This window comes from Malaclemys terrapin, chromosome 7 (genome assembly GCF_027887155.1).
Source record: "Malaclemys terrapin pileata isolate rMalTer1 chromosome 7, rMalTer1.hap1, whole genome shotgun sequence".
NCBI classification, from domain to species: Eukaryota; Metazoa; Chordata; order Testudines; family Emydidae; genus Malaclemys; species Malaclemys terrapin.
The window spans coordinates 55,457,168-55,482,055 of NC_071511.1; the positions used below are offsets into that span (position 1 = coordinate 55,457,168).

At 42.8% G+C, this 24,888-nt stretch overlaps 1 protein-coding gene across 3 annotated transcripts in view; it reads left to right on the top strand.

Annotated features, from left to right (window-relative positions):
- Positions 1 to 24,888, top strand: part of ZSWIM8 (zinc finger SWIM-type containing 8) — a 121,200-nt gene that overhangs the window by 60,344 nt on the left and 35,968 nt on the right. For 2 of the 3 annotated variants that reach the window (XM_054033779.1, XM_054033780.1), the window contains exons 3-10: positions 1,741 to 1,835; positions 11,655 to 11,827; positions 13,657 to 13,764; positions 17,060 to 17,141; positions 17,586 to 17,706; positions 18,149 to 18,350; positions 19,548 to 19,723; positions 22,556 to 23,555. In XM_054033779.1, coding sequence (XP_053889754.1) covers positions 1,741 to 1,835; positions 11,655 to 11,827; positions 13,657 to 13,764; positions 17,060 to 17,141; positions 17,586 to 17,706; positions 18,149 to 18,350; positions 19,548 to 19,723; positions 22,556 to 23,555 — 1,957 coding nt within the window. Of the gene's footprint in view, positions 1 to 1,740; positions 1,836 to 11,654; positions 11,828 to 13,656; positions 13,765 to 17,059; positions 17,142 to 17,585; positions 17,707 to 17,769; positions 17,881 to 18,148; positions 18,351 to 19,547; positions 19,724 to 22,555; positions 23,556 to 24,888 lie in introns of those variants that run through there. The other variant, XM_054033781.1, reaches the window with a different exon arrangement.

Genomic DNA, 24,888 nt, shown 5'->3' on the forward strand with positions numbered 1-24,888 from the left:
AATGATAGCAAATCTCATTAAGCATTTTGGTGACTGTCTCTTAAAAAGGAATCTGTAGTCATGGTACATATTTGGAACCAGTGACACTGGGAACTGAAAAAGGGCCTGTAAAGCTAATCTGAGTCTCTGAAGAAGGTTTAACTTCAAAGCCTGTATGGTAACATGCAGGGTTAGCAATTTCCTGGGGAAAAACTGGTTTAGGTCAGGGTACGATAAATACCTGCTTAAACCCAGTTTGAACCAGGAAAGTGGGGGGGGGGGGGGGGAGGGGGGGGAGAGGGGGCGAATTGCTTAGTGTCCAGCAAGCATAGAACAATTTTTTTCAAACTTTGGATACATCCATTCAAAACTAAGGAATAGACTCGGTCTATCCACTACATCAAAGAATGCTAAAGAATGCTGTGTGCCCAAATGGACCTGGACTGATAATCTGCAACTCTGCATGCTTCTGATTGATTAATACTTCAAGCCTACAACTCTGTACTGTGGTTTTCATACAATCGAATGTTTTTGACTTTTGTTTATATATGATTAAATACTGAAATGTGAATCATGACATGTATAACTTGTGTATTAATATTGCTCCCACTGCAGTTTTATTTTTATTTGTACAATCCTAAATTAATCTGCGAAACTGCTGCCTTGTGTAACCACAATTTGAATATGTAACTAAAACTAAGTATAATGTGGTGTTCATTAACTAAACAGTTTTTAACATAGAAAATGCCTTAAACTGTGACTAACTAGTTTTTCCCAAAGAGGTAAAAACCATGATTTTCCCTGGGAAAAAATTGCCTCTGGTAATGACTTGCCATCTCTGGTAAAATGTCTAGAAATGTCAGTGATTACTCACAGGATCAGTTAGACAGCGATTAATGATTTTTGTAGATAAGGTGTTAGAGAAAAATGACCGAAAAGGATGGACCCCACTTTAAAAGTGAAGCAAGAATGAATTTCTCATCCTTCATCCCAGCTGAATTTTTTTAAGTTTAAAATAAAATCTGTGTAGTCGATTTGCGTTAAGCCTGCATAAAAATATATATGCCTCTTTACAGGATCAAAGCACTGTACAAACAATAGTTCATAAATTTCCCTTTAAATTTAATTTTCTATGAATGTAGTTTAAGTGAGGCAAAGTGCTCTTGACATTTTGTAAAGAATTCCGTTAACAAAATCTTAAAATTTTAATCTAAAGCTTAATTTGAATTGCTCATATAGTTTGTGAACCAAATATTTTTTCAGATGTGTTCAATATTAAATTGCTTCCCAAACCTTAAAATACGAACTTCAGATTTTCGAGACGAGGGGATCAAATAACATTCCTACCCACTCACCCCAAATCCCTAGCAAAACCAAAAGATAAAGAACAACAACTATGGAAGACTGATGACCAGGTCTGATGGTGCATCAGCTGGACTCTGTTTCTAAATGATGCATCTGTCTCTGTCTCTCTCATACAGAACCACAGAGCCACTTACAATGGATCTTCCCTCTATGGTGCTATGGAGGCAGAACTCTTTACTGCAGTCACTCATCTCTTATGCCTCACCTACCCAAATAACCAATTAAACAAATTCTCCAAATTTCAGTTTTCACCCTTTCATGTCTCTTGGCTAAAACTATCCTTATGAATTCAAAGCAGTGAACACTTAGTGCTCCCGTAGGTTGGGAATGGGATGCAACTCTGCTTTTTTCCAGTGAAGATTGTGTTTGAAAGGGAACTATGTTTGCTTTGCTTAGGTTGTACTCCTGCCTGGCAAATGGCAGTGCGGATGAGTTCCAGCGGGGGGAGCAGCTGTTCCGGATGCGGGCTGTCAAAGACCCTCTGCAGATAGGTAAGAATGCTGCATCTGAGCTCCTATAGGTATTTTATAATCTCAGACAAAGGAATAATGGTATGACCAGAGCCTTAAGATGAGCCTTCTTTTCCCAAGGACTCCTGTAGTTTAAAGCCTACAACAGAGGACCAGTAACAAGAAGCATCCTGGGTTAAACTCCCTGCTGAGCCATGCACTTCTTTGCGTTAGAGTTCTGGACAAGTTACTTTGCTTCTTGGAGCCCCATTAGTCCAGGTGGAAAACTGAGTGAAAAGCAGGCACTTCCCTGAAATTAGATCTGAGCATCTCTTGGGGAAGTTTCATAAAATGCATTTGTCTCCATGATATTCTACTTCTTTATCAGTAACTTAATATATAATCTGGCTTTCTAATGGCAGGATGAAATTCATGCTGCTAGTAAAATAAGTGTATTGCAGAGAAGAAATGTGCAATTCTGATGAATCCTTGTATGCAGGTGAGGGCTGTATGTATGTAATTGTACTACAAGAGGGGAAGGAAATCTGGTTTTCATCCCCCTCTATGCTCATCTTGTTCTTCTGCTTGTTACTGTAAGGCAAATCCTTATTTGTTGCATTTCTTTACTAGGAAAAAATTACCATAACCCTCCTCTTTATAGGCAAGACAAGAAGGAATATCAAGTTAGTTGGCCACAGACTGATTTTAGACTGGATGAAATTAGGAGAAATAAGGACTTTAGAATGGCAAATGAAAGAACTAAAACACTCAGATGCAGACGACCAAGGGAATATTTACAATGTAATCAGAGGTTTGAGTCTAGCACTGTAGACATTTGTGAGCTGCCTTTGCTCTAGCTAGCTCGAATGATGATAGCAATGAAGCCTTGGCAGCATGGACTAGCCGCTTGAGTACATTTCCCCAAGTTCCACGCAGGTTTGTAAAATGTGTACTTCCCTGGTTTCATTGCTGCTGTGCCTACACATGCAGTTACACCTCTGATTGGAAAGTAGACATTCCCTTAGTGTTGCTGTTTCTGGAAGACGAGCAAAATCAGGAGGGGGCTACACATGCATGAAATGTAAGCTGCAGGAAGACTTACAGCGGCTCACACATCTGCTGAAGATGTTGAGAAACTGGGGAAGCTGAATGCATGTGATATAGAGGCGGAAGATGGGAGAAGGTGGCAACAAGGAAGGGAAATTTGTATGGAGCTGTTCAATCTCACCATTGCTGACAGATGCTTTGCCCTGGATGGATGTGAAATGAACAGATTAAGAAGCAGAGGACCATCAGCCTGACAAGCTATTGAAAGGGAGCCACAAAGCAGGGGAAAAGAAAATGGTCTTTGAGATGTCTGACTCAGAGCAGAATGGCAAACAGCCCCTTGGGTGTTGAAGCAAGGAAGAGGGATTTGAGAAAACGACCAAGGCATCTGGCAGGATTCTAGGGAATGTCCACTTAGTGCAGCCCACATGGGAAGAATCTCTTACGTGCATGAAGTTTTAACGGAACCAAGGACAACTTCAGGGGTCTTAGTAATGGACTGATACAGGGTCAGTGAAGGTGGCTCCCATTGATCAGGGAGGTGACATAATTTCCACCATTTCCCCTGATTGTTTCCTCTATCCTGTAAGCATTACTCAGACTTGTCTGGGTTGAGTCTGTTAGCTAGTCTACATCCATGCCACGGTTTCTGTGAGACACTAGATAAATTGCTCAATAGCACGGGCAGGATTGGAAGAGATTTATAGACCTGATGCCATTAGCAGCCTAAAGGCATTGTAACGGCCCCTAATGGCCCTCTGCTGCTATAGACCTCATGGGCAAGTTGGAAGGTAGATCACAATGTTTTTTGCATATAGAGGCAGCCTGTAAAAATGCCACTGCTCAGCACTCCTAAGGGATTTCAACTAGTCCAAGACTGACTGTAATAACAATAGTTGGAGCTCTGGGGAAGGAGGCAATGCTTCCTCATATTCGCAGAATATGGGCTATCAACCAGGTCAGTGACTAATCTCGAGCTAATCAGTGGAATCGAGCCAAATATGATTCAGTTGAAGTTTGAGAGCACTTACAAACCACTGATATCAGGACTAAAATGCTGACAGGGACCTGAAGAAAGAGCCGTACAGTAGCTATTGGACTTCGAAGAAATGCAGAATGTGTTAAAATGAAATTGGCTGAAATTCAGTAATGCCTGGGAAACTAACAACAGAAAAAGACAAAGTATTTAATGTGGGGAGCAGGGCCGACGAGGGTGTGTGTGGAGGAAAGCCGGTACAGATTACCGGGTCCCGGCTTCCCCCCTCTCGTTGCCTTACTGGGGCCTGGCGGTCCGGAAGGGGGCCCAGCTTCCCCCCAGTCTGCCCTTGCTGGGGGGCCCGACAAATTTTTTCACTGGGGCCCGAACCCGCTCTAGGCGGCCCTGGTGTGGAGGCTACCATCAAAACTTGTTCTAGTAATAAAAGGGCAACAGGGAAGTGTAGAGCAATGTTGGGAACCTTTAGGAAAGGGATGGATAATAAAACAGAAAATATAATGCCACTATATAAATGCATGGTAGGCCCACTCCTTGAATACTGCATGCCATTCTGGTTGCCTCTCTCTCAAAAAAAAGTTAGAATTGGAAAAGGGCAGAGAAGGGCAACAAAAATGAGTAGGAGTATGGAACAGTTTCTATATGAGGAGAGATTAGAAAGACTAGCACCATTCAGCATAGAAGGGAGATGACGGAGGGTGGGGGAGATATAGAAGTATATAAAATCACGAATGCTGTGGAGAAGAAATAGGCAAGTGTTATTTATTCCTTCACTTAGTCATAACATAACAACTAGGGTCACTCGATGAAATAAATAGGCAGCAGGTTTAAAACAAAGGAAGCACACAGCACACAGTCAACCATTGGTCTGACTAGTATGGCCATTCTTATGTTCTTAATGTAAAATTAACAAAGGCCAGTAAAAATCATACAACTGGGCCAGTGGAGGAGGATGGGGAGGCTTTAAAAAAAGGGGAAAGGGGGACGGCAAACTGCATAAGATAAAGTAAAGGGACTTTTCATCTCTATATGCAACTGGGCCTCTTTCAACCAGTTATGCACCCACCTTAAAGCCTCACTAAAATCAAGATACATCAACTGTATTGCTTACTTCCTATCCAGTAGGCCAGTAACCTTGTCAAAGAAGGAAATTAGATTGGTTTGGCATGATTTGTTCTTGACAAACCCATGCCGATCATTCCTTATAACCCTATTATCCTCTAGGTGCTTATGGATTGTTTATTAATTTGTTCCAGTATCTTTCTATGTATCAGAATTAAGCTGACCAATCTATAATTCCCTGGGTCCTCTTTGTTCCTTTCTTTAAAGATAGGTTTTCTATTTGCCCTTCTCCAGTCCTCTGAGACTTCATCCATCCTCCTTGAGTTCTCAAAGAAATTACTAACAGTTCTGAGATGGCTTCAGCTAGTTCCTTAAGTATCCTAGGATGAATTTTATCAGGCCCTGCTGACTTGAACACATCTAACATAGCTAAATATTCTTTAACTTGTTTTTTCCCTATTTTCCCTATTTTGTCTTGTGTTCCCTCCCACTAGCGAGTAATATTTATTGTGTTGAGTATCTGGTCACCATTGACCCTTTTGGCGAAGGTATTAAACACCTCAGCCATCTTGATGTCATCAATTATTAGCTCTCCTTCCTGACCAAGTAGAGGACCTATGCTTTCCTTCCTCTTTCTCTTGCTCCTAATGCATTTAAAGAACTACTTTTATGGCCTTTTATGTCCCTTGCTAGATGTAACTCCTTTTTTGCCTTAGTTTTTCTGATTTTGTCCCTATATGCTTGTGCTATTCTTTTGTATCCTCCTTAGCAATCCATCCATGTTTCTACTTTTGGCATGATTCCTTTTTGATTTTTAGATCATTTAGAGAGCTCACCACACATCTAACAACTGTGACAAAGTCAGGCCAGAGGGCTGCAAGAAGATGCTCATATTAGGTTGCAGGAGGTAGAGAGCAGCCTATGGGGAGCATCCACTGAACCCGGGGCTCAAATAATTATGGTGGGCAACAGAAAAATAACAAGGACGGGTGTGAGGGTCAAAGGGTCAAAACTAGTGACCCAAAAGAGGACACCAAGCAGAGAATCCCGGACAGTGCCCACGGTTCCTCAAAGGTGTCAAGGAAGCCAGCGGATGCTGCCCAGAGGAACTCTGCCTGGAGACATGAACGCAGGGAGGACAGGAAATAGGCCCCACAGTTGTAGAGAACTCCCTCAGCCAACATTCTCTCCCTGGTTTTATAGATAGCCACTTCAGCCATCGCGAAGAGGAGGTTGACGAGCAGGTCCTGCAACTTTGTGGGGCCACAGATAGAGTGTGTGTATATAAAGAGGTGGGGGGGAGAAGTGTAGCCAAAAACCTAAAAGGAGGTCCAGGAGAAGCCAGAATAGGGGCTGTAACCTGGCGCATTCAAGATAGGCATGTTCAGGGTCTCCCTCATGCTGCAAAAGGGACAGGCGTCAGGGATGGAGGTGAACCGCACCAGGTACATGCCCATTTTCACAACTCTGTGAAGGAGCCGCCAGCTGATATCCCCATGGGCCATGGGAGTAGGTTAGAATACAGGCTGGCCCAACGGGGTTCCTCACCCTAACTATGTGGCAACAGGTTCCGTCACTTAGTGTCGGGGCAGGACACGAGAGTGAGGCAATGGAGAGTATGGAGCATGAGCATGTACAGATGTGCCCTTGGTGCAGTTCTGAAGCAAACCGGTTGCAGGTCGTGCAGCCGGCTTGAGGCATACAGGTGGGGACGGACAGGAGGGGGCTTATGGGACAGGGGCCAGAGGAAAAGGACCAGAGGGCCCGGGGGGTGGGGTGGGCAGGGAACACCCTCCTGTAAGACCCGCTTGAGGTAATGTTAGCCCTAGAATGTTAAAGGCCCCTTTTCCTACAAGCTGAGAAGGGGTTACCTCAGTTTAGGGACACCTGAATCCAATTAAGAGCTGCCTGAGACCTTTTAAAACACCTCCTCTGGTGAGAGCAGATGTGGGAGAGAGAGAGAGATACAGGCTATTGGCAGCAGGGAAATAGGCTTCTCCAGGATGAGAGGCTGTGCTCCTTCCCATAGAGGAAACCAAACCTGAGTGTCTGCTAGGGGGAAGGACTGACACCCCTAGGCAAGCAACAGGACAACACCCTGCCCCACTGACAAGGCAGGGAAAGGTATCCCCTTTGTTTTTGTGTTTGTGAGACAGTTTCCTTTTTGTTGCGTGGCGGATCACCACGTAGGCCGACCCCGAGGCCTACCCTGAAAATACGGCCAAAGGAGCACAGAAGAGGGAAGACAAACACTGCCCAGAGTGGGGCTGATTTACCCCAGGCCCGCCATGGCCAGAGGGGGAAGTGCTAAGTCTGGTGAGACAAAGGAGTTACCTTCCCACACAACATATTTATCATATTCATAGTGGCACTTCCCATTGTTGCCATGTTACAAGATGAAAAAAAACACATACTTGAAAGCAGTCTGTTCACCTCATTTTGCTTGTAAAGAGAGACATTCATAATGCAGTAATGACAGCAGCACTGACTGCTAGGTGGCATAAATGCTTCCTTTCTAATCCTGTTTTCACTTGCTTGTAACTTTCCAAACTTCTGCCTTTCTGACTTGAGTCTATGGGACAAATAGAACCTCAGCAACACCAGTCAGCAAAATGGCAACTTTATTGTGAAGGAATAGACGCTATATACATAAGACATCAGTTTAATAACTCTAGTGGTCTGGGTTAAGATGCCTTAGATAGAGCTAAGAAACATTAGTGTGGAGTGTTCTGCCAGTGAGGATCACGCCTTCTTCTTAGCTGTCAAATTTGAAAGAAACTCGAGGGTTTGGTGTTTAGATATTCATAATGATCCTCTTTGGTGTCAAACTCAAAAAATGCCACATGATCTTCATACTTGTTGACTGAACACTTACGCACTTTCCCTCATAACTAGCTTTCTGGAGCCATTGCATTTTTGCAGGGATGGCAGATAACCTCCAGTTTCTTGTACCTGATTTTGGAAGTTATGAATGTATATGAGTATATAGCTCCTTGTAATGTGCTCTTCTGGGGATGTGTAGAAAAATGGCATATTGACAAATATAGGGGTAAAGTGGAGAGCGAGAGGGAGAGAGACAGTTCTTTGTGTTTCTATAGCCTTCTAAAAGGTGACCAGCTCAACCAGGTGTGCAGTGGGCATGCTTCTCCCCATGCTTTCCAGCACAGAGGGGAGAAATCGCAATTATGATGCAGTGTGATCTTCTAAGCAAACGGCTGGGTACAATGGCTATTGAATGTTGAAGATACTAAAGGACTTTCCTCCTCCTTTGCTATTAGAACCATTCTCCCCTCCCCAAACTTCTGTAAGTGATCTTTCTTCATATACACACAAAATGTCACTACAAGCTCTTGACATGAAGGTGTCAGCTTGTCCATCCGCCCTTGTTCTCTGGAATTCTTCTGATGGCTCTCCTAGCATGCATAAGCTGAGTATTGCTGCAGCTCAGACTTGTGACATGCTTAATTTTTGTTGTCTCCCCTGATATATTTCCTAGAGTAGTGAAGAGACTATTTGAGCTGTAGCATCCAAATGTAGAGCATAAATTAGACCTGTAGCTGGTGATGAGCAGTAATTTTGTGGTGAATGCTTCCTTTCATTTTGATTTTGTTCCACATTTTTCTGCCACTTTAGTGATTGGGTGACATTCAAATGCACTAATCACGCAGATCAGGAGGAGGATTTGAATCCCAGTGCACAGCAGCAATAAAAAAGATATAAACAAGGTACTAGCAAGTTTGTATTAGCATAGAGATTAGTACCTCTTGCTTGGTACTTACACTGTATATGAATTGTTAGAGAATATTGTGTGCAGTGATTATAGCAGTCTTGTAAATCATTATAAAATTTCAGTAGCCTGGGTGTGCGGTCTGCTTGCCCACCCTGACTGTGATGCTTCTGGGAGAACAATTTTACATACCTGTCCAAAAATACAATTTTTTGTCATCCCAGGGCAGTGAGTGTGTCGGAGTCTCCAAGGTAGAATATTATTATTTTGGAGGTGGTCCAGCAGAAAAGAGCACAGATACCAAGTCTGAGGAATTTAATTGAGGCTACATTAAAGGAGTTGGGACTGATATTCATTGCTAAAAAGGGATATGTCCAGATGACAGAGACTTTTGAAAAGGATTGGCATGCTTTGTTAGCTTTTTCCTGCTCCTGGCATTTAAAATATCTCAGTGAGTAACCAGTATTTGTAGAGGAAGTTGCCTTATGAAGAGAATGTGTATGCACTGTATGTAGTAGTTATTCCTGAAGCCAAGGGTCAGTGAGGTTTTTCCAGCCTTCCTGAACGTAAATATTAGGGCTGTTGATTAATTGCAGTTAACTCACACAATTAACTCAAAAAAATGAATCGCGATTAATCGCAGTTTAATCACACTGTTAAACAATAGAATACCAATTAAATGTATTAAATTTTTTGGATGTTTTCTACATTTTCAAATATATTGATTTCTATTACAACACAGAATACAAAGTGTACAGTGCTCACTTTATATTATTTTTGATTACAAATATTTGCACTGTAAAAATGATAAAAGAAATAGTATTTTTCAATTCACCTCATACAAGTACTGTAGTGTAATCTCTTTGTTGTGAAAGTGCAATTTACAAATGTAGATTTTTTTTGTTACATAACTGCACTCAAAAACAAAACATTGTAAAACTTTAGAGCCTACAAGTCCACTCGGTCCTACTTCTTGTTCAGCCAATCGCTCAGACAAACAAGTTTGTTTACATTTACGGGAGATACTGCTGCCTACATTTACAATGTCACCATAAAGTGAGAATCCCCATGGGATTTTTGTAGCTGGCATTGCAAGGTATTTATGTGCCAGATATGCTAAACATTCGTATGTCCCTTCATGCGTCAACCACCATTCCAGAGGACATGCTTCCATGCTGATGACGCTTGTTAAAAAAATAATGCATTAATTAAATTTGTGACTGAACTACTTGGAGGGGAGAATTGTATGTCTCTGGCTCTTTTTTGCCCACATTCTGCCATATATTTCATGTTATGGCAGTCTAGGATGATGACTCGGCACATGTTGTTCCTTTTAAGAACATTTTCACTGCAGATTTCACAAAATGCAAAGAAGGTACCAAAGTGAGATTTCTAAAGATAGCTACAGCACTCGACCCAAGGTTTAAGAATCTGAAGTACCTTCCAAAATCTGAGAGGGATGAGGTGAGGTGCATGCTGTCAGAAGTCTTAAAAGAGCAACACTCCAATGCGGAAACTACAGAACCCGAACCACCAAAAAAGAAAATCAACCTTCTGCTGATGGCATCAGACTTAGATGATGAAAAGGAACATGCATCGGTCCGCAGTGCTTTGGATTGTAATCGAACAGAGCCCATCATCAGTATGGAAGCATGTCCTCTGGAATGGTGGTTGAAGCATGAAGGGACATATGAATCTTTAGCGCATCTGACATGTAAATATCTTGCAACAGTGCCATGTGAACGTCTGTTCTCACTTTCAGGTGACATTCTGAACAAGAAGCAGGCAGCATTATCTTCTGCAAATGTAAACGAACTTGTTTGTCTGAGCGATTGGCTGAACAAGAAATAGGACTGAGTGGACTTGTAGGCTCTAAAGTTTTACATTGTTTTATTTGTGAATGCAGTTATTTTTTTGTATCTAATTCTACGTTTGTAAGTTCAACTTTCATGATAGAGATTACACTACAGTACTTTGTATTAGGTGAATTGAAAAATACTATTTTTTTTGTTTTTTACAGTGCAAATATTTGTAAGCAAAAATAAATATAAAGTGAGCACTGTACACTTTGTATTCTGTGTTGTAATTGAAATCAATATATTTGAAAATGTAGAAAACATCAAAAAATGTTTAAATAATTCTATTATTGTTTAACAATGCGATTAATCGCACAATTAATTGCGATTAATTTTTTAAATTGCTTGACATCCCTAGTAAATATGTAATAGAAGGAATTAAATGTTTTCTCATGGAATAATTGGATTGGTTTCTTTTTAAAAGGGTCACTGGAATTTCTCTTTACCATTTATTTTAGTTTCATACAAGAAGATGCTTTAGTGCCAGAGAATACAAGTTATAAAAATAGGATATCTACAAAATCACAAAATACAAAAGGCATGGACTTACCTTTACTCCTTCTGGAGCAATAATTCCTAGCTTGTTGGTGGTTTCTGTAGTGGAATAAGTGCTAACAGGTGCTCATGCATAACAAAGAGCTGCCCTATTTTACTCATTTCAGCATTCTGAAAGTTGATCTGGTTAGAAGTTTTTTCTTAGAATCATTTGGTTTGGCAGTAGCATCTGAGGGTTCATCTAGCCGATTCATCTTCAATATAGCAGGACTGAATTAAGTCATCCTAAACCATGCCTAATGCAGGTATCTAGTCTAGCCTTGAACATCTCCGCTGATAAAGGTTCCACAATTTTTCGTGCAAACTTGCATGGCTTTCCTTGACTATAGATTAACATTTTAGATTAAAACTGGTATTTCTGAATCTCTTTCAAGGTGTAGATGGCTTGCTTCTAAAATGTGATATACATCTGACATCAGCCAAATGGGAAGAGCCCAGTGCTGGAGACTTGACTTAAATTGCTGTCCCAGTGTGATTGCTGTTCTAATAATCAGAAGAACTTTACTGTTTAACATTAAAGTACAATGTTAAAGTGCACATGCACAAGTGTTCCTTTCCATTCTGCACAGTGTCACACACTGATGCGCATGGGACAGTAACTTTGGCCTATTCTCCAACAGGTTTCCACCTGAGTGCCACAGTGGTACCTCCGCAGATGGTGCCACCAAAAGGTGCATACAACGTGGCAGTGATGTTTGATCGATGCAGGATCACTTCGTGCAGCTGTACCTGTGGAGCCGGGGCCAAGTGGTGTGCCCATGTCGTGGCCCTCTGTCTCTTCCGGATACACAACGTAGGCCTTTAAATACAATTCTGTCATTTTCTACGTATCTTCCTGTAATGACATAGGGGCTTTGGATAGAAGCTCCATAATGTGATCCCTGCTTAGTTCTCTCTAGTGAAGTTATTCTTGACTGTTCCTTATCTAATGGCATGACAGTTGTGAGTCATGCAGCTTTTGAGACTGGAGTCTTTGTATGGTAATGCAGGCCCTATGCATTCACAGTTTGACTCTAAAGTTGATACTGTACATCCCACTGTGATTAGATAAGATATCCCACTCTGCCCTATTTAATGTTTCCCTAATGTTTCTTCCTTCAACCTGCAAGGGTCAGCAGTGGAGTAAATCTTGTGCTGGAAGTCTTTACAAGCATGGGATTTCTTGGGATTTGAAAGCTATTGTGCTGTTCAATCATCCTGAGTTGCATTTCAGTCAATCTTGGTCTTCGTATGCACTCACTCATTTAACATGCTGTGGGTAGGGTGTCTGCTACCTACCAATCTGACACCCAAAGTGCGAGTCTTGATTTTTTTATTAGTGCCAGCCATATGCATGGCAATGTACAAACCTAGTGAAGAGGCACTCCTTGCCCCAAGGTGCTCCAGTTGAAAACGGCCAGAATATAATATTAAGACACACAAAATATACACGTGGAGGGTCTAGTCTTTTGTTGCAGATTTATCTGCTTAGTGGATTGTTTTTGAGAAGCTTTGCAGAAATACATTTTAAGGAGGGATTTGATTGTGGAAAGGAAAAGAAGATTCTGCATTGCCATGGAGCAATTACGGTCCATAGTGGTTTTTAATCAATCCCAGGCCCTCTGAATACATAAATAGATGCTAATTACCTGTTGAAATTCACTAATAGTTTATCAGTGGTATTTCACAATGGATAATCATCATAAGCTTAAACTGATACTTGCTGCCTTTAGTCTCCAGGTGGCAGCTGAGTATTTTAAACCCAATTTCTGCTCTGAAATGGTTTCTCCATTGAAAAGTTGGTGCGGGAGGCTGAGAGTAGGCAGCAGCTTTCCTGATTCACAGCATTAGGTAAAAGAAGGTTTGGAGCCCCCTGTGTGACAAAAGCAAACCAGCATCTCTCCCACCAGAAAGGCTTTGCTTATTATTGAGAATATTGTGTTGTTTGCATACACTGAGTGCAAACAGGAAGCTGCATGTAAAGGGTATTGCTATATGCAGACATACTCAGATTCAGAACTAAACCAATTATCAATGCTATCTTACTCATTGAAATGCTCTTGCTTTATTCCAGTTTACATTTAGGTGGCTTCTGCTGGGAGATCTTGTTCTGCACAGTGAAAGAATTTATAGAATTGGCTTTTGCTGTCTCTAATATATTTTTTTAAAAGCCTCTAATGAAGAGAAACTGAATTTAGAATTAGAACGAATAAGCATCTAACAGTGTAAGTGGAATGAGTGGTGATCCACAGAGCTGTTTCCTTTGCCAAAAGCTAAAAAATAATGGCCTGTTTTAGAGGTTTGTTTGTGAATTCTCTGCCAGTGTTTGTGCAACTACTAGCAACAACAGAGCTTATGCACAGCTGTTAGCAGAATTTCCATGACAAGGATCCTTTTCTTAAAAACAGGTCTATATAACCAAGCCATAGATGGTTTGAATTTAGGCTACAGCATTATCTTACATGATTACAAGAAAAATCCATATCCACATAGAGCCAGGAACCTGTGTTAGGACCGTGCTGGAAACACCTGTGCTTAAACATGGCTGTTACTAGCACTGATTCAATCATCTGGTGGACAGGGCTTAGTTCTGTCTGACTTGTTGACAATAGTATTCTTACATCTCCTCTCCTCTCTCTCCAGGCATCTGCAGTATGCTTGCGAGCACCTGTTTCAGAGTCCTTGTCTCGGCTGCAGAGAGATCAGCTACAGAAATTTGCTCAGTACCTGATCAGTGAACTTCCACAACAGGTAAGTGGAGACAATCCTATACCAATGGAACCCTGTTAAACTGAGATCCTCCTGGGTTGCTTTGATCTCTGTGTGTAATATTTTCCTTCCCAAACAGCCAATTACTGTATGTGATCACTTTCTAATAACTGTATGTGATCACTTTCTAATAACTGGGGAGGCTTTCTTTTGTTGTTTACCACATGGTTTAATAGTTATTTGTTGTCCGGTAAAGGATTAGAATTGAGCCCTAAAAGGGGAGAGGAGAGTGATGCTTAGTCATCTCAAGAAATTGGATGTCACATGGGCATAAACAGGTGCGTAGCTCTTGGTTATGAAGATCATACATCTGCCAAAACAAAATAAATTAACAAGGGGGAAGGGCATAGTGTTCAAAGTACAATTCAGTGTTTGTTGCCTCTTTATTGTGTATGAATTTAGTGCTGATGAAAGCTGCCTGATTTGACAGCCCTGAGAACTGTCTACAGAACATATACAGCATGGCCAACGGCAGTGAAGGATTCCCCACCCTGCCTCACCAGTGTTTCAGCCCTAATCTAAAGAGACCACTTCACCTGTAAGGGTGAAAGGATAGTTCAGTTTCTGATTCTGAGCTGTTCAATCTTGCCATCTCTGCTGAGGCTTGCAAAGCAGAGAGACAACTATGATGGGCTTTGTGATGCGGATAACACAGTACTTTCACACAGGCTGCTGAACAGTCATTGGATCGTAATAACTTTTGGTCTCTACTAGCCTGGGCTGCATTCAAACCAGCGAGGATGAGATGTAAGGTTTTTACGTAAGCTGGTATTTCTTAACCAGTGGGTCAGGAGCTGAGAAGGGTTGAAAATTTTAGCACAGCTGGCAAAGAAAATCTCACTCCCACACACACCCTTACCCTTCAAGGCCAAGTGTTGTCTGTCTGCCTCTTGAAACGCACGCAAATTACATAGGTTTATTGTTGTTGGTGATATATTTTTTTATTCTTACTTTTATAGTAAATGTAAGGAGGTCTTGAAAAGTTTGAACTGAGAGTAAGGGTTGCTAACCTGGAAAAGCCTCTCAGTCCCCCTGCTTCCTCTATTTTTGAATGTATGTGCATTCAGTGCACAGTGGGTGCACAGCTTATTTCCACTAGGGGTTAGGACACTCAAAATGTGCACAAAGCACCTTTAGTAACTCATGGAACTTTAATAAGAACAATGTAAGTAAGACCCCAACCACCAAAAGTATTAAACTGCTTACGAGCAAAAAATAGAGCAATCACATCAATGTAAAGACAATAACATACAGGTACTGTCCCTTTGCTGTAGATAGACCGTGAACCACAAACAGTTACATTTCTTCCTGCTGGAGTATGTAAGAGAACCAGCCTTTCTCGCCTCCCTCCCGATTTTGTGGATTTAGGTATTTGGGCAGTGATTAGAAAAAGGCATCCTGAAACATGAGTAGTGCTGCTGTCAGTTGTTCCTTAGCAATGAATGAGCTGTCTGGTTGGTATAATGGAAGGTGTATCATCTCCTCCAATAGTGCATGCCCGCTGTGACCCCAGGAACAGCTGGATGATTAAATTATTGCCATTTTACCAGATGATCTGATGGGATGTTGCCCAACAGGAAAGTTTTAGGCTTTATTGGAAAATCTATCTTAATCTGTTTAATAGAATCTTGGATCATTTTCACTTCCCAAAGGGCCTTCAATAAGGGAGGGAATGCCCCAAACTCATCCCACAGCCCCCAGAGTGTTGGGGATCAAGGTGTCTTGAATGTGGATGCTAGTGAGGACTTTGTGTATATGATATAAAACATCGGTTCTGTGAACCACTGGTGGTCCACGGAGAGCTGGAGTGTCACATGAGGTGGCTTTTTCTCCTTATTTCCAGCTGATGAAATATTGCCACAGGGAAGCTATTTACTCACTAATGTGGAAGAGAAGTGGTCAACTGGAGCATGAATGTAACAGGTAGAGTTCTTGAGATAATCTCTCTGAAGATGATGTCTATGCTGTGAAAAGAGAGAGCCCTGATGTCGAGCATTTGTAATTTGTTACCCAGTTCTCCTTCCGAGGGCTTCTTGCACTGGGGAACACAGTCTCCCTATTTCAATTAAGCACACAAGTTTGTTTTGCTGAGGTATTGCTCCCTCAGGCACTTGTTGCGTGTAGTGAGTATTCCCTTCCTGCTGCAATTCCTCAGTGCTGCAGCCTTCAATGTGTGAGGTGGTCTTAGCAAGTGATCTCTCACCTCTTGGATTTCTCACCTCTCTGCATCTTGCAAAATATAGTAATGGGAAAGCTGCAAGAGGCGCCTAATGCCTAGCATGTTTCTCCAGGTGCCTCATAGACACAAAATGTCCCCACTGAACAGTTCTGGGTATTGTTTTCCTTCAGTTTGTTTATAAGTGAAGATTGGCCCATATTGTTCACAAATTTCTGACTATGTAGGAGGGTGTGCAGTGAGTATTTTATGCTTTAGTCTCATGTACACGATCACCTTTACCCCAGCATTTTGCTATGCAAAGTGGGGGTGGGTTGAGAGAGGAGGCCTGTCTTTGACCCTCTGTTGTATCACTCTTAAGTCTGAGTTATCTTCATAATCCATTGTGTTTATTGTGAGCATGAATCCTGGTAACAAATGGATCCAAGACTGCAGCTCTGTACTAGTTTGAAAATCAGGAAAGCCAGCCTTCCTCCCTGCATTGTGGCTCCTAGGAAGGCTGGACTAAACCTAGAATTTAAAGCTCCAAATCACCTGGAGACAGTGCTATTCAGCTTCTTAGGGAACGAGTTGGGGATAAGAAATGGAACCATATATAGTGGTTACAAGAAAATGGTGGTGGTGACATCTCAACTGCAGCCACTCAAAAGAGAAGCTTAGAATTTTACTGCTGTCTCCCACTCTCCCCCAGAAGGTTTGATCAGCCACTCCTTTCCGTGTTGCTTTGGTTTACCTGTTAGGATGCAAATTCTATGATGCAAACTTTGCATAAAGGTTTACATTAAAAAGAAGAAAGGTGAAAAAGTGGAATGACTAGGGTTATACTATGGTATCAGCAATAGCACATGGCGTTCCCTCCACTCTCCTGTTTTTTAAAAGGGCTATTACACGTGTCCGGCATTCAGGAACCTCTGGGTTGAAAACAAGGAAAGGAGCCTTAAAGGGTAACCTGTATTTAAGTGTTTTTAAACTGCTCTGACAAGCCAACAGTTCCTCAGTAACAATAATGAAAATCAGAGTAGCTTCTTGGTTTGTTATGACAAGGCAAGACATGCAGATTTACTTTCAAGTCACGTTCAACATGCTTCTCTTGTGTTTTAGATTCTTCCTACTGCTCAGCGCCTACTGGATGAGCTGTTATCATCTCAATCCACTGCCATCAACACAGTGTGTGGAGCCCCAGGTAATTTGGATAGTTTTTATCTGATCTGATTCTCTGTTATTTGCCTCAAAGATGGGAGCAGATATTTCTCCCTTGGGTGATGTTACTGAATTACTGGGACACTGCTCCTGAGATTGCTGTGGGAAGACAAGGAAAGGGGATAAGTATATGTGTAAACAGAGTTGCTGGAGGGAACTGCTGGTGCTGCAGACTGATGAGAAGGCATGGTGTGGAATCTTTAGATACTGCACAGCTTGGCTATTTTCAATGGAAGATATTTTCCATTAACCCATTGTGCAATGACTGCAATATGTTTCCAGGCCCCATGAACAGTTCTGAGACTGTTGCTTTCTGGAAGGGATGAAGCTAAGGTGCATTGCTTATATGCGGCCTGCAATCTCTTGGGTTGTGGGGTGTAGACTGCATCTCTCCGACACCTGCAAACTGTGTATGTTCTTTCTCAAGATCCCACTGCTGGTCCCTCAGCCTCAGACCAAAGCACCTGGTACCTGGATGAATCTACTTTAAGTGACAACATAAAGAAAACCCTTCACAAATTCTGTGGGCCCTCTCCTGTTGTCTTCAGGTAAACTGCATCATCTTCAGAGTAAGGACTGTATCCCTGCCTACAAAGGGTTGCGGAACATGGACTCAGAGTCCATGGGAGTGCTCTCCTTTGCTTCTACATGGACTGTATGGTGTATAAGTGAGCATCGTGCCATGAAACTAAGGATGCTTAATTGTGGGGTCACTCTCCCAGGTAATGTTCTCTGTCTGTGCATGTCTGTTGCAATGTTGAGTCTCAGTAGATAAAAACCCTCTCTAGCACTCATTTAGTCTTTTCACAACGTGTGTATATATATAACTTGCCTGTTCCTGTCTGACTCCTGTATGCTTACTCTTAAGTGATACACATTTGTCAAAGCCCTTCTCAAGCTGCAAATATTTGATGGCCCAGAATCTATTTTTGTGCTGCTGTGCTCTGTCTTGTCTTCATTCCTGTACTCCCTCCCCTTTCACTCTCTCAGTGATGTGAACTCTATGTACCTCTCCTCCACGGAGCCACCAGCCGCTGCCGAGTGGGCATGTCTCCTGCGTCCCCTGAGAGGGAGAGAGCCTGAGGGGATCTGGAACCTGCTGTCTATTGTTCGGGAGATGTTCAAGAGAAGAGACAGCAATGCAGCCCCTCTCCTGGAGATCCTGACTGACCAGTGTCTGACCTATGAGCAGGTATTCAGTTCCTCCTGGGGAAGCAGATCAGTCACTGGGGAACCAGTCAATGGTGATGACTGTTCAATGCTGTTAGAATTCATGGCTTGAAAAATTTACAGTCTTTATGTGCATTGTGGGAGAGGCACATTCCCTCTAAAATGAAATGCTCTTCAGTTCTGAGCTTCTGTGGTCTGACTTTGGGTGCTGGATCGGTGATGCTCACAACTCCATTGCATCCCATGATGATGTCATATGTGTGTATTTGTATTAACACTGATATGTGGTTTTAAATCCTTTTTGTCATCTCTTGCCTGTGCCTCTTCTGTCCAGTCAGTGCAGTTTACTCTGTTGATTTTTCCAAAACAAAGTCCATCTGCTATGATCATTACTTTTGCATTGACTTTAAGGGATATGTTGGATGGCAAAATTTCAGACTTTTCAGTTATTTAGTAGAAAATAGCTTTTGGAAGCTTTGAGCCTTTACTTTAAATCTGTTAACAATAGTAATAGTAATAACAATAACAATTTTGTGTGAATTTAGTGGTAGGGAAAAGGTTCATTTTGGCAATCCTAGACACTGAGGTTGTCACTCCACAGTGCAGGTGCAACCATGAGTTTCTTCAGTGCATGCTTCTCTCTCCCTTACCCTATCATATGCCTCTACCTTAGTTGGAGTAGGAAAATCAAAGCTTTCTCTCTCCATGCCCATTCAGTCCTTGCTCTTTCTGATGATGCAGCTAAGAGGAGAACCATTTGTGAGCGTGGATATTATCTAGGCATCTGTTCTTTCGCAACCAGACTGAGCCTACAAAATTCATTTCACATATGTCACTCAACTGCAACCAGGTGGTGGTAACTTTAGTCACTACCAGTGTGCTGGATTTGCCACTATTGTACTGCAGAGTATATTTTTATAGCTCTTTTCCCCATCTCCAGTCATTCTGCTCTTGTTTTCACTCTTGTGTGAGGTTCCATCCAGCCCTATGTTTCTATGGGTCCCTTCTTTGTGTGCCTCTGCTTTAATGCCCATAATTCATTTAGAAAGAAATAAAAAACAAGGCATTGCATGCCTAGCAACAGAATTTACTATTTCTGATCGTCATTTACGATTTACTTCCAGAATTCAGGTCCTCCAGCCTGTGCAAATGTGGGGTGGGTGGGACTAGGGAATCAGATGTTTGGCCACAGCTGCATTGAATGTATCTTCTTCTGCAGATAACGGGTTGGTGGTACAGCGTGCGAACATCTGCATCCCACAGCAGCGCTAGCGGGCACACTGGCCGCAGTAATGGTCAGTCAGAAGTGGCTGCTCATGCCTGTGCCAGCATGTGTGATGAGATGGTGGTTCTCTGGAGGCTGGCTGTCCTAGACCCAACCATCAGCCCACAGAGGTGAGCACCAGGATCTGATAATCTTTAATGGATTCCTTAAAGAGTCCAGTCCAACCCCCCTGTTTGCTCTGTGGTGCACACACACTCTTAGCTTTCTTTCCTTACATGTCTAGTGATTGAATCATACTTTCCTCATTCGGCAAACTGTTCTGCTGTCCATCCTCATGGCCAAGATGGGCTCTAATATCCAAGATCAACTTAATCACTTTCAGCTTTAATTGCTAGTATTACTCTTTGTTTTTAATCCTGTTTTCCAGAGTGAATAATTTGTCTCTTGTCTGTGTGGTTCCTTTTAACATGCAAGTATGGTTATGCACTTGGGCTGTCTCCATCAGGAGAGATTAGAAAAACTTTCTGGAACGGCAATGCGCTGAAGGATTCAGTTCAGTGATAACACCCAGTCTCTTCTTCATAACTGGTTTCTGGGGTTCCTAGTTTATAACTGACATAGTCTTTGCTAATTATCTTGCACTGCTTTGCATTACATTTCAGCTCACACTGGATCAGCCAGGTGGAAAAGATGTCCAGATACAACTGTATTTTTGGTTTATCCTGCTGTACTTGCTGTATATTTTAGCTTAGTATAGACTGCTGATTTGAGCCCTACTTGCATATATGTATATTCATTAGGGTATTGATGTATGTTTAAGAATACTGGCCCCTGCAGGATACCATTTTTGTCTCTGCCCCATTCTGATGTAACAACTGATAACTCATTGCCTCTTATTAGTCAGTCCTCCTTACTATACTAGTCAGACCATACTTCTCCAGTGTCTGTGCAGCTTGGACAGTGCTGTCAAATGCTTGGCTGAAATCCAGTTTAACAACGCGCCCAAATTGCCCTCACCGATCTACCCTGTTTCTACATTGAAAATGCTTATTCAGTTCAGTATGGCATGATTTGTTTTATCAATCTGTAGCTGTAACGTGCTAGATTCCTCCACATGTCACACATACATTGTAATGCTTTTTTAGTACTTTAACTTGCAATTTAGTAGTTTCACAGGTTTCTTCTTTACCCAGATTATTCATTATTTTAAATCTTTTTTTAATGTTTGGAACTATATTTTGCTTTCTGCAGTCTTGGGCAACCTCGCGTGTATTCCAGGATGTAGTGACAATTATTGCTAGTGGTCTTGTTTCCTCAGCCAGTACCTTCAGGCCTCTGGGACGAAGCATGATGCTTCTGTAGGTTTTATAAATCACAAAACCTTGCTAACTTGCACACAATTGACTACCCTCTCCATTTAGCAAAAATTGAATAGTAAGTGCTGTGTTCAGGGCTCATGTTAAGACTTCTTTAAGTTTTACAAAATGTAATAGCTTATTTCATGTTTTACAAAATATTTGCAGTTTGCAGTATTAGGCAAGATATAAGGCAGTGCGTTGTCTGTGTGTTATGAAAGATCATAAACAAGAAAAGTTAACTCTCGGTTTGTCAGAATGAATGAAGCCAGGATGATCTTTTTAGCTCTTTGTTCACTTTCTAATCTTCTAAATTATTATTAAACATTAATGTAAGGTCATAACTTTGTAGGGTACATCAGTGAGATTAAAAAATTGTGATCACTGCCCCTAGAGTGTTTACAGTTTGAAATAGAAAAAAAAAAAATATGCAGAGACAAAGAGAAGACAGTAGGGAATCAGGGACAAGGTTTAAAACAAACAAAAATGTGAGTCATGTTACGTAGTCAATAAAACATAAAAGTTGTTTTGTTGTTTATAAGGCAGGGTCAATTCATTCTTCCCTTCTATATAGTGGTTGTCTATCTTAATATGCCAGTCATCTGATTAATTCCAAATTGTTAAAAGTTCGTATTTCATTTCATGCGTAATTCAAATGCCTCTTGCTTTATTTCCAGTTCTCCTAGAGTTCTTATAGAGTCACCAGAACGGTGCCCACTTTCAATTCCTTTGACTTGTTTTATTCTCATTCCTGCATGCTGTTTCTCAGCTGCTACAGCCTTCCCAGCTTGTTGCAGCTTCCCCCTATCCCAATGGCACCTTTTCTATGAGTAGTTCCCCTCCCCCTTGCTACTTTTTTAACTAATCCCCCCTCAGCCTATTCCTAGCTAATTGGTTTTCTTAGTGGTCAAACGGAAACAGTTGGTGTTGTAGAGCTCCTTTTATCCTAATAAGTCCAAACTCTTACATCCTTTGCTCAGTTTACCTCTACCTTCTTTTGCTTCTGGGTCTGATAAAATCACTAGAAGATTGAGGTGTTTAGTGTTGTTCCCCAGAACTCTGGAATCAATGGCAAAGGTAGGAGGGGAGTTAACTGAGAAACTTGGGATTTCCCCTGTGATTTAGAAATGTTTTCCTTGGCACTTTGGATGGTTTGTGTAGGCTTTAGTGCTCACGAGAGGAGGACCAATAGCACTGATTGGAGCCGGGTATGGTACAGCTTTCTTCCCTATGCAAACTTTCTCACTTTGCTTTGCCAGTGATTCTTATTCCTGTTGTAGTCCTTCGCTGTTTTAGCAGAGTGCTAATATCACATCTGTGATGGGTGAACTACAGGATGTAGCTGTTCAGGAGCTCACAAGCCAGTGCTTCATCCTGAGCCCCCAGTCTACAACACATTCCCCTGTTTGACTTGGCAGCATTTGGCTTCCATGGCATAGGCCTGTCATTGACACGTCTCTTTCCTTTATCTTCTCTGTGCTGTTTTCTGACCGACTAATGCCATTTACACTAATTCAGCAGAAGGATTTCTTGGGGGGAGGGGCAGAGGGGAGGATGAGGTATTCTGTGAGGTTGTTTTTTTTTTATCATGGTGTGTTTTATGGCTGCTTTCTGATCTGTCTTCTCTTCCCTCTCCTCTTCCTCCAGGCGCAGGGACCTTTGCACCCAGCTCAGACAGTGGCAGCTGAAAGTCATAGATAATGTCAAGAGGGGGCAGCACAAGAAGTCCCTGGAGAAGCTCTTCCAAGGTTTCAAGCCAGCTGTGGAAGCCTGTTACTTCAACTGGGAGGAGGCCTATCCCATCCCTGGCATCACCTACAGCAGCACTGATAAAAAGAATTCGTTCTGTTGGGTAAAGGCTGTCCAGCAGAGGAACTGTCGGTTGCAGTGTGTGGAAACCACGTGTGAGGCTGGCAGAGGCCATGGGCAGGAACCTGGAGGAACCTGTCTGCAGCCAGGGGACAGGTCACGCCCCTCTTCGCAAGAGCCAGCTGTCCGTCCTAAGGAACTCATTGGGAAGCGGAAAGTTGTCTCTGAAGCCCCCCAGAGGGCTCTGCGCCGACTTTCAGCAGAAGGAGATAAGGCTGTTTATAAGACAGCAGTAGGCAAGGCCAAGCTGCCGGTGGGGAAAAGCTTAGCCAGTAAACATAGTGGGAAACGCCGCATGAGCAGTGAAGACAGCTCTCTGGAACCAGACTTGGCAGAGATGAGCCTGGATGACAGCAGCTTGGCTCTGGGGGCGGAGGCCAGTAACACCTTCAGTTTCACGGAGAGCCCCCTGAGTAGGAGCTACAGGGACACTTTTGAAGATGATGGGGGGGTGTACTTCTCGGAGGGTCCTGAGCCCAGCGTCAGGAGCAATCCCGCTGCCAAGAAAGCTCCAAAGGATCCCGTGGAAGAAGTGGGCAGCGGAGACGACGATCTGCCTTCTGCAGATGAGAACGGTGCAAGCCGGAAGCCAGAAGTGGGAGAGAATGGTGCAGCAGGGGGTGGGGAGGAGGGAGAAGAGGAAGATGATTACCAGGTATACTATCTGAATCCACAGGAGGTGGCCAAGGAGGAGGAGGACAAAGCAGAGGGTGGGAATGAAGAGGAGCAGGACATCTTTGCTGGTTTAAAGCCCCTGGAGCAGGAGAACAGGATGGAGGTGAGCGAGCTCTAGCTGGAAAATAGCAACGTGATTATTTTTCTTAGTTTTTGTGAATGTAACGTATCTAAAGTAAGTTAAAAGAACATCATAAAGTTTGCAAAGTCAGGCAGTCAAGTGAAGAAAGGCAGGAATTAAAGTTGGTTGTGCTACATTATTTTGGTCCCCATTATGATAGTCTTTATACTGTTTTTCTTTTTCCCCTGACCTCAGCAGAAGGGTGAGATTTGGAATCATAGGTTCCATTTGAGGCTCTGGAGGGCAGTGTGTTCTAGTGATCGCTAGCGCTTCTGCCCATTTCCCCCAAAGCTTGACTCTTCTGTCCCTGGCTGCTTTTTCCAGTCTCCTCACCTAGCCATTTCTAATCTCCCCTGCCCCTAGATTCCTTGTCCCTAGGTTCCCAGCTCCCCATCCCAGCCTCCTTGCCCAGTCATTTCCAGTCCTCCATAATCACCCGGTTCCTTGTTCCCAGCCCTCTCCTTCCCCCAGCACACACAATCAGCCCAGCTCCTTGTTCCTAATATCTTTGTCCAACCAGTTCTAGTTCCTCCCTTCCATCATTTTGTCTGACCAGTCTCATTCCGTGTTCCCACTGGCTCCCAGGCCCAGTCTCCCTCCCTGGATTCCTCGTATAATCTCAGCATTCTTTCCCCCAGCTCATTCTTAGATCTGTTTCTCCTTTTCCTCACTCCACTGGTTCCCAGTCCTAGTTTCCTTGCTCTGCTGGTCCCAGTCTGCCCTCCTCCTCAGCTCCTCATCCAGTCTGTCTCCTGCCACCTGCTGGCTCCCAGTCCTAGTCTCTTGCCCAGCCAGTCCCTCCAACTTCCAGCCTCAGTTTTCCTCTCCCTCACCAGCTTCCAGTCCGAATCTTCCCTCCCTTCTTCAAGTTGTATTTAGTCCAATCTGCTCCCCAAACCCCAAGTCCAGCTCTTGTCACCTCTGCATTCGAATTACACAGGTTCCTTCTCCATATTGCTTGGGCTCAGCAGAGCAGACATTAAGAGCACAGGAGAGGCAGGCTCCCTGCTCTCAATACTGTTGCCCAGCCCTGGCTGCAGCAATCCAGAGGGGCAAGTGCAGGGAAGTGCTTCCTGTGAAGCTCAGCCCTGTGTGGATAAATTTTGGAGGAATTTAGCTGTGAAGCTCCAAGTCTCTCATGAGCATGGCCAAACAGTGCTTTTTTCCCCAAAGGCTATAACTTGGCTAAATTTCGGTGGATTTTAATGGGCACATCCAAAGGCACATCGCTGACAAAGGCCACTCCCCTTCCAAATTTCAAGTCTCTACTCCTAAGCATGGGGGCACTAGAGCGTCTCAAAGAAAATGTTAAACA